This window comes from Zea mays, unplaced genomic scaffold, assembly GCF_902167145.1.
Source record: "Zea mays cultivar B73 unplaced genomic scaffold, Zm-B73-REFERENCE-NAM-5.0 scaffold_179, whole genome shotgun sequence".
NCBI lineage: Eukaryota > Viridiplantae > Streptophyta > Magnoliopsida > Poales > Poaceae > Zea > Zea mays.
In genome coordinates this window covers 49,625-59,855 of record NW_023366796.1, presented here as the reverse complement: position 1 = coordinate 59,855, position 10,231 = coordinate 49,625, and the positions used below count along the sequence as shown (strand labels likewise).

Sequence of the window (10,231 nt, the reverse complement as noted above, 5' to 3'; positions counted from 1 at the left end):
CCAGATCAGTTAATCAAAGTGGTGTGGAGCCACAACACGACAACATCAAGGTCTACAGGCTTCACTCCATTCAAGTTGTTATTCGGTGACGAAGCAATAACTCCAGAGGAAGCTAAAACCGGATCAATAAGGATAGTAGCTTCGGCAGAATCAGATTCCGAAGCTGCTTATTCTATAGAAAAAGATGCTTTAGAAGGGATCAGACTGCAAGCCGTGGAGAATATCAATAAATATCAAGCTGAAACAGTTAAATGGCGGGATAGAAAGGTCCGGCTAAAAAATATTGGGCCAGGGCACTTGGTGCTTCGGAGGGTGGCCAACTCGGAAACAGTGGGCAAATTGCAGTTGAAATGGGACGGGCCTTTCTTAGTAGCATCTTCGTCAAGACCCGGTTCATACAGATTGAAAGATATGGACGGCAATGACATTCCTAGATCTTGGAATGCGGATGAGCTTCGACGATATTATGTATAATTCGATGTAATTTTTCATATTTTTTATTTTTTAGTTCTTCTTTCATGGCACCCTTTTCCTTTCCGAAGGGGGAGAAAGGTTTTTAATGGGGCCATCACGTGTAATTTACTTTTTTAGTTCTATAAGAGTAAAATCCCCCAAAGAATGTAAATGTAAAAGCTGAGAATGCACCATCGAGTGCCAAAAAGGAAAAAAAAAGAAGCTCCAAAGACGTTCCTAAGGGAATGCAGAGCTTACAGCGAAAAGTCAACGCTGATTCCGCCAAAAGTAAAGGCGAAGAAGCTCCAAAGACGTTCCTAAGGGAATGCAGAGCTTACAGCGAAAAGTCAACGCTGATTCCGCCAAAAGTAAAGGCGAAGAAGCTCCAAAGTCGTTCCTAAGGGAATGCAGAGCTGAGGTTTGATTGTTTTTACGAAAATAGTGGCTATGAATATGGCTTCGGATACGTGTTTGGCCATTCATTTGCACATCACATTACATCATAGCATTTGCATTCATAAACATTCATCTAGGCATATGTAGGATAATCATCTTCATCGCATAAAATGGTTGCTTCGGCAAGAAGAGAAAAAAGAAAGGGAAAAATCTCTATGAAGGAGAGCTTCGGAGAAAAAGAAAAATGTTGTTTTCTACGAAGGCGAGCTTCGGAAAAAAGGAAAATGTTGTTTTCTATGCTTCGTTGCGTACGAAAAGAAGGGAAGGTGTTTTTTTCGCCTTCGGCTCAAAAAAGGAAATTTCGTCCACATCAAAGCATTTCTCATACATCAGTGAAAGGTTAAGGATATATTACAAGGTATGAACAGCATACATTGAAAACAAGTTTTTGTTTACATTTACAAAAGTTATCTCAAAAGTTCTTCAAAGTACTGTCTGCAGTCTACTATCTACATCTCCAAGGAGCTTCGGCTTCGGCGTTATTTTTGATCATCAGCTTCGGCTTCGTTATCCTACATGAATAAGGTCGTTGGAAGTCAGAATCAAGTTTACAGGAAAAGGTAAGCACAAGGTATGATTTCTTACTGGATCAAGGTGGCTACGAGCTTCGTCTCCAGCTTTCTCTCGACCACCTTTTGTCCATATCATTTTTACAAATCGATTCGAGATGCTTCGGGCGAGATCAGGGATGTCATCCAGGATTGATGGTGACAAAGTAAAATTTGGCCTATTGACAATTTTCCCATGATCACAGCCAGCCTTCATGAAGGCTGCAGCAGTCCCTCGAGAAGCCACCCAGGCACAGAAGTCACCATGCCCAGCTATGACTTCGTCGAGCTCGTCAATCTCCCCCTCAATGTGTTCGAAGGTTTTTGGTAGATCTTCAGCTGAGGGGGTAAATTTTTCGCTGCTAGCTCCAACCGAGTAAAAAATCTTTCTTAATCGTTGAATGCACTTGTTACTAAATTCCAGGCATTTTTCTTGAAGATTTGCCAGTAGTTTTCTCAAATCCGAATTTTGCTGAGCTTCGGCTTCAAGTTTTGCATTGAGATCTTGTTTTTCTCGTTCGAACTGCTCAGACTGGCGGAGAAGCTTCGAGTTCAGTTCTGATATTTTTGCTTCAGCTTCCGCCAGTAAGCCTTCGGCTGCCTGGAGCTCAAAGTTCTTTTTCTCAAAAGCATCTGATTGCTCTTTTATTTTGTTTTCCAAATTCCCGATTATAATTTCATGCTTTTTATCTTCAAGATCTTGCTGCATTTGCAAGGCTTTGCTCAGTAACATACTCTACACAAACACAACCTTCGTCAAACATGTTTTTATTAGAAGCAATAAAGGTTAAGGGACAAGTCATTCACCTTGAAGTTGGAGTAAAATAAACTACCAACGACATGTTGTCGTCGGTAGCGGCTGATGTCTGTTTCTAGCTTCGGGAATCCAATACTCTTGGACAGAGTACTGATAATTTTGGCCCCTGTCTGGTCCCGAATACACTCTAATTTCTCGTCATCAACGCCTCCGAAGAGGAGTGCCCCAGGTTTGTATCCACATGATCGGGCATACTCTTTAAGCTCTTCTATTTCAGCTTTGGTTAGATGTTCTCCAACTAAGTTTTGGAACGCGAAGGCTTCGTTTTCTGAAGCTTCTTCAGCAATTTCTTTTCCTTTCTTTGACGCTGCGGTCACAGTCTCTTCGGCAGCAGTGGCAGCTTCTTCTGCAGCCATGTCTAGCAGTATTTGGTCAATATGTTCAATTGTGCTCTCTAAATTCAAATCTTCAGCTGAGGTAACTTCGGCGGCTGCGGCCTCCGAAGGTGCAATTTCAATATCTGCCCCCTCTAAAGCTGCTCGTGTTTTTTGGGCCGAAGCTCTTGGCGGCGTTTTGTCAATTACCTCTGTCACGGTAATGATTCTTTGTTTCCTTGCCTTGATTGTTTTCTTCGATTTCTCGGGCTCCTTGTCCTTCTGAAAAAACTTTGTCAGTTGAGGACCCAGTGGACTTAGCTTCGCAGGTAAGGATTCAGTCATTACCTTCAGAATTTCCTCAACAACAGCAGCAGAAGGTGATGCGGGAGTTTCTTCTGCTTCGGAAATTTGTTGCTTCGGAGAAGAAGCTTTCCTTTTCTTCGGAATTTTCTTCGTTACTGGCTCTTTTTCACCTTCATCTAAGGCTTCAGTTCCCCTTTTCCTTTTTTGGCCTCCGGCACCTTTGTTCAGATTTTCGTAGTCTGGGTATTCGAAACCCAAGGCGTCCAACACTCGATTTAGCCTTCGTTTCGGACGAGTGCCGAAGGCTGCGGTCATCAATTGATCTTCTTTTTTGGAATAATTGCCAAGTATTTCATTACACATTGCTTCAATCGTATCTAGCCACTCTTGGCAAGGTGCTTTAAAGTACTTTTTAAACTTGAAATAGTAAGGTAAACGTACGAGTTCACCTTCTTTCTTTTCCCCCTGCAGCTTCGGCATTTCCCATTCTCTCAAACTGGGAAAAACTTTGAATGCTAAAAACTCTTGAACCAGGTCCCTTGTGCTGATATGCTCTGCAATAATTCTGAATTCACTCATTGCTTGTTGTGTTGGACCTTCGGGTGTCATATTGCAGCGAGGTCGGGTTTCTCCGAAGATTAATTCCAGCGGGCTTTGTACAAGCTTTTCCTTGTCTTCATCAACCTTGACATAGAACCACTCTGATTTCCAGCCCGCTGCCCACTTGCTTCGGTAGCTAATTACAGGGAACTTTGTAGTTTTCCGATAGGCAAAGTTATAGCAACCAAAATTATCGTGTAATCCATCTTTTCTAGCCTTTGTTTGATAATGTAGCTCGTGAACCCGGCAGAAGCTGTCTGCAAATGGTTCCACTGCTTGGCTTCGGAGTGCCCAGATATAAACAATAAGCCTAACGATAGCGTTAGGGGTCAGCTGATGAAAATAGATACCGAACCTCTTCAGTACCTCTCCAATAATCCCATGTAGGGGGAACCTTAATCCAGCCTTTAGAAAACTTTTAAAAATAACAATCTCATCCTTCTCTGGCTTCGGGGTAGTCTCTTCTCCACCAAAGCACAACAACTTCTTCTGATTTTCAGTAAAAAAGCCCGCTTTTACCATCTTGGACAAATCAGCCTTTGAAACAGTAGATTTCCCGAAGTCCAAGTGGCTCGGCTTGCTTGGCATGGCAATGCGGTAATCATCTTCGGAATCAGTTTCCTCAATATCTTCTTCCTCTACTTCAGCGATTGTTTGTTCTGCTTGTTTTGCATCATCATGAGGGATCTTTTCTGAAGTCACTAGACCCGATCGTTGCATGGCTTCGGAGATGGGAAGAGTCTCCGAAGCTTCAGTTTCCTCCCCCTCGCGCTCAACCCTGGCGGTAGAGCGGACTCTGGCCATTCAATTATGAACTTGTGAAACTTTAAAATTTTCTTCCTCCGAAGCAGGTTTCAAACTGGAGCTTCGTTCGTTTCTAACAGACAAGCTTCGGCGATGGTTAAAAATTTTGGCAGGAAAACAGTGCAAATAGCAATGAATGCTGTGGTAACTTCACACCTACTCGTCTGTTTATATAGTGCTGCAGGTAAGAAGGCGAAGCGCCAGAGTTTTTACACCAGGCGCACATCCGCTTGCGCTCGCTGCGCGGTGGACCGCAGGGACAAACAGTAAACTCTGCAAGGTGGGACCGCTGCGTGCTGGGAAATTAAATCGTTTCTCGGCAACGAGCTCAGGGAAGGTGTTTTTTGGACCTTCGGCTCCCGAAGCTTAAGAGACTTTTTTCACGGATCAAGCTCGTTACGAAAAACGATCTAGCACCGCGAAAGGGGCTACTGTTGGGTCTATGCTTCGGCGCCGAAGGTCTTCAAGGGAGAAGCGGCTTAAAATGTGTGAGCAGGTATCTTCGGACTCGTATCAGAAAGGGAAAAGCTACAAAGGTTGACATAGCGCCGAAGCTGTGAAGCAGGAAAGCTTCGGCATGTTCGCAGAAAAGGGAACCGACTTAAAGATGAAAAGGCCATTTAGACCTCGATAGAGTGCTATAGAATTATCACTAAATGTAAAGGGCATGTATGTAATTTTGTATGGGTTGTACCCCGTGCCTATAAATAGGTGAACAGTACCCCCGTACTGTTCACGTTGACTTGGCATTCGCTCCTGCGTCACACTTGTATTTTCATCTCCTTCCAAGCCGAAGGTACATTTATAATTCGATATTGTCTATTTCTCTATGATGATATAATAAAGTTAAATGAATGATGTTATATGATTATTCATGTTATCTTTTATGTTTTATATGCTTCGTCTTTCATTATCGTATATTGTGATGATGAAGGTTCGTCCTTCATGACCTTCGTCCGAAGATCGTTATATCCTAAGGGAAATAATGCTTCAAAAGACGAAGGACTTTATCGTTTAACATTCTCTGTGTTGCCTTGTTCTTAACTCATAGCATTTGAGAACAAGTCCCCAACACTGGACATCCTCTTCCCAACCAGTATCTCATTTTCAGCCATCAAAACAGCAAAACCAGAAAATGAGGTATTCATTTTTCCTAACTTGTTTTGTACAGTGAGGTCCATATTAGAATATCCACCAGCGATTTCGTTAATAGAAACATGTATTTTTGACACAGAACTAGATAGGAAAATTAGGCAAATGACAACCATGGATTCCATGAGTTGCATTAATTTTAGCGAGGTTTAAGGGTGGAAGCTTCTTGCAAACTAAGAGAAACATGTATACACCCTTGCTCGAGATGCATCTATGTACATCACAGAAATTAGGCCAATAAGGGCTTACACACCTAGGATGCTACGTTCATTAGTAGCTAACATGGGGAAATTAGTTCTTTTATACCTAGCTATCATCATTCCAAAACTGTCTATGGTGAATAGTTCTAGAAACAATGGTCCACCAACAATAACGTCTATGATATGCACTCGTTGGACACCACCCTGACATGAGGAAATAAGTACACTAGAATTAGAACCAAATAAAACAAGCAATTCAACATATAATAATGTATGCCACATATTGCTTCGTCTTAACAGGATAGTAACCCATGGCTTATAGTCATCAGATTCCATTCACTGATGCATCATAACCAAGAACAGTTTAGACTTTGGACAAGGGAAAAGGTAGACAACCTTAAATTTTGCTAGAAAAGGTCCTATGACAGCGACATGGTAGTCTGAATAAATTCTAACTTGCCTTGCCTTTCCCTTTAACAGATCTAATAGCTGAGAGCGTCATTCGTAATGATTCAGAATGAACTGTTTTAGTGTGTGTACCACTGAACTTAGAACATTGGACAGAAGAACAGATCATTCAACAGGAGAAAAGTGCCTTATGCAAGATAGTTATTTCCTACAAAAACATTTATACATGACAATACATACAGCTGGGAGCATAACAGACTTTGTACCGTGATAAAAAATAGTAACTAATAAATCATGCACAATTATTCGACAATACATACAACTGTGAGCATAAGAAACTTTCCCCTTTTGGTGACATCTTGTTGGGTTTCAACTCTAGCCTACCACAACTTGCTTAAGACTAAAAGACTATGTTGATATTGATGTTGATGATATAAATAGATATTTTGTATGTTTTCTTTTTGTACACATCTCCTTAAGTTTTGGTATCCAGACAGTAGTGATATCGCTAGTAGATTGGGGTTGAAGGGGTCTTCTTCCTCTTGATCTTATCATTGTCTAACATATCGCTAGTAGATTGGGGTTTTCCGGTAAAATCGTCGAAATGTATGTTGACGCTGAAATAGAAAATGATCACACACGAGAAAAAAAAATTGAAGAAGCAATTTTCCTTGTATATTCTAATACCTATTTTAGTTTCTCAATCACAGAATGCTGTCGTGTTGTTAGGGACAGAAAACCAGATGAAGTGTACATACACTACAGTACGCACATACACGCAGCACGCGTTACCTATCAAAAGATGTTCAGCTCAAGTGTGCATGTTACTGCAGCAACTGGTCCATGACCTCTTGGACGATGACCCCAGCGTGCTCAGCAGCACCAGGCACCCGGGTGCACTCGAGGAACCCCAAACCTTTCCAGGTATCCTGCGGCTCCCTTAACAGCCTGGCTGCACCATCCCAACACACGAAGACGACCAACGCCTTCCGCTCCAGATCGTGTAGTGACACATGATGGTCACCAAAGGCAGAAAGCCTAGCCGAGAGATCAAATAATGTAGTGCCATGGACAACACCTGATAGAAGCAAACATCTCTCCGGGAAGCCACTTCTGAGAACACATTCAGGGGTTGCCAAAGCACAAAACCTGATGAGACAGTGGACGAGCGCGATAGTGTCACTGTCACCTTCCCTGAGTTCCCGCACCTGCTGAAATGCTGCAGTGTCCCCCATCGTCATCACAGGCTGGTGCTGCTGCTCCTTCTTCTTCTGCTCAGATGAGATATCTGGTCCTCCAAATCCATAGACATTGGCACAGCTGGGTTTCTGTCCAAAGAACCGTATCCATGTCTCCTCAGGCGTCTGCCGCAGACGCGTCGTGTCCTCCGAGCTTCCCAGCACCACGACAACAAGTCCCTCTGACCGGTGGATGATCACTGCCTCGGCGGCGTGGACGAGATCCGCTTCAAACTGCAGGAAGTGTGCAAGCTCTGCAGCGTCGAGCTTCTGAGTATCCATCCCAACCAACAGCAACACGCGATGCCGGTAACTCTCCTCGCCATCTGCGACACACGGTGGCAGCAGCCGGCGGAGCATGCAGGCATCTCGATCTGTAGGATCAGCACGCATCGGAAACAGCGACGAATCGTACAGCTTCAGCCCCAACTTGTACATCAACGGAGGCGCCCTCCGGGCCACCAGCTCTGTGCTCTCGGTGTCGTCGTACACGAGGACGCCAGCTTCTCGGTCACTGCGGACGATTGCGGCAACCACGTAGGCCCGAACAAATAGTACTTTCCAGGCCATGTCACACAATCCGTGGGCTCCTTGGCTGATTGTGCTTCCACTGCGAGCTCCGATGAGAATGCATCTCAGGTGGAAGTCCCGGTCTTGGTCAGCAAGGATGTACTGTGGCGGTACAAGCGACCGAAGCACCAGTGCCGTGCATCTTCTCGCGGAACCTTCTGCAACGCCGTCTAGGATGGACGTGCGTACTGAGACCTCCTTGCCGTGCCAAGTAGCCTGCTATCAGCATTATTCAGAATTGACAGACAGACAGAAGGATCACGGCCGGGAAGATGACTTACCGGAGTGCAGGTGGCAAAGAGGCCTTCCCGCGGTGTCTGGATCGTACTGTCAAGGGCATCGAAGACGAGGAGAGCAACCCTGAAGCCAGTCTGGATGTCTCGCACCAAAACGGCCGTCTGCACACCCACGATACTCTGAAACAAGTCCAACGAACTGACACTGGCTGGGACGCCGTCGAGAATCAGGCATCTCTCCAGGAAGTGGGGATCCTCCAACACTTGTGGTTCCATGGCATGAAGAACTGCAATTAGATTCCTCATGTAGCTGAAGGCCCGACCTTTCTTCTGCAATGCAGCAAACGTCAGTAGAGAGTAGAGCAAGCGATTCGCGTCGCGGCGGGAAACAACGGCGGCAACAGCAGTTTGCGGGGCAAGAACTAGAGGGGGTGAAAAAGAAAGAATGCAGCCAGCAGCAATTCACCACGAATTCATCATCATCATCATCATCATCATCTTCTTCCTTCCTTTCTTTTTCACCCGAGCAGGGGCAAGAACAACACCAAGAACCAACAGCAACACGAGGCCGGGGCCAAACAGAATGGCAAGAACAACAACACCAGAAGCCAAAGCCAGCAGCAGTTTGGTCAAGAACACGACGGCCAAAACAATACGAACAGACAGCAGTTCGTTCGCGCCAATCCCTCCCTCTTTCTCTTTAATTCCGCGAGCAAGCAGGGCAAGGACAAGAACAGCCGGACGACGCCAACCGCAGTTCGCGAGGCAAGAACACGACGCCCACAAACCCTCCCCGAAAATTCCTCTCGCGCCTAGGAAGAACACGGCGGCCAAAAGAGCGACGAGCATGAACGCCAAAGGAACAAGAGGAGAGAAGGAGAGCAAGATCGGCGAAGAAGAAGACCCGGAGCCCGGAGGGAGAGGGGGAAGCACCTGTCTGGAACGCCACAGGCCAGATAGGATGATGGGGCGCCAACGCGACGATATGGCACCGGCGGGAGGAGGGCGAGCCATCTTCGTCGCGAAGAAAGCTTCGGATCGCTGGAGAGGAAGGCGTCGGAGGGTTTCTTCGGGTTTTGCTGCCGTGAGGTTCGAGAGGGAGCAAGGGAGGGAAAACAAAAACAAAACAGGGGGTCGGGTTTGGCTTTCTGTTTGGGCTCTCCGGCTTTTGTTTACGTCAAATCGTGTTTCCCCGGAGATACGAGAGAGATGGGCCGAACTGAAGCGGCCTGAACCGAGACAATGGAAGGCCCAGAAAGGACCCGTCAGTATTCATGTTCATCGGCCTAGTTCACTTTAGTTTGGTTCGGTTCCTGCTCTGATGTGATCGGAATGGTTTCTTTTTTCTTTCTTTTTTATATTAGACAAGCAATGGAACGGTTTTCTTTCATCAGCAACCTGAAAACCAAACAGAGGCATTCAGTATGCGTTACTGTCCAGAAACTGAGACTGTATAGGCCCGTCAAGCAGCCGCTCAATGAACTGGTTCCGCGTTTATCTTTTCTCCGCACAAAATTTCTACTCTAAAAGCTAGTTTGGCAACTTTATTTCCTAAAATATTCTTATTTTTCCAAAAGAAAATGAGAAATTAAAAATCACTTAAAAATAGAGTTGTCAAACTAGGTTCCGAACCTGTTTGTTTCGTATTATAATCTCTCCAGCTTATATAATCCAACGCAAATAATCCAACAGATAAGCAAACACTTATATTATGTGTTCAGATTATATAATCTAAAGCCCAGATTATGATAATCTCATAATCTCCTCAAGAGAGCTTATTTAAGATTATTTTTTTGGCAAAAGACCCACTACCCATGGTTATATAAATAGAAATTACAATATATGTCATCCTTCTTTCTTCACCTCCAATAAACAAACAAGAGTATTGTTGTCGTTGTGAATAATCTACATTTATATAATCTAGACTATCAAACAGCTACATATAGATTATAATCTATCTAGATTATAATTTAGATTATAATCCAGATTATATAATCTATAAGCCGAAACAAACAGACCCAAATCACCGGATCGAATTTATCCCGGACAGAGATATTTTTCTTGATCTATCCTAGTTCGTGCACTTAAAAAACCATCCTATAGAAATAAATGGCCGGCTCAGATATATC

The 10,231-nt window shown here is 44.3% G+C and overlaps 1 protein-coding gene across 1 annotated transcript; it reads right to left on the bottom strand.

Annotated features, from left to right (window-relative positions):
• Positions 1-6,707: 6,707 nt before the first annotated feature.
• LOC103633461 (uncharacterized) lies at positions 6,708-9,226 on the bottom strand. The gene is made up of 3 exons (XM_008655150.2): positions 9,036-9,226; positions 8,148-8,432; positions 6,708-8,082 (listed from the first exon to the last, which is right to left on the bottom strand). The coding sequence occupies exons 1-3, from the start codon at positions 9,114-9,116 to the stop codon at positions 6,883-6,885; spliced, it is 1,566 nt and encodes a 521-aa protein (XP_008653372.1). The 5' UTR covers positions 9,117-9,226; the 3' UTR covers positions 6,708-6,882.
• Between the last annotated feature and the right edge of the window lie 1,005 nt (positions 9,227-10,231).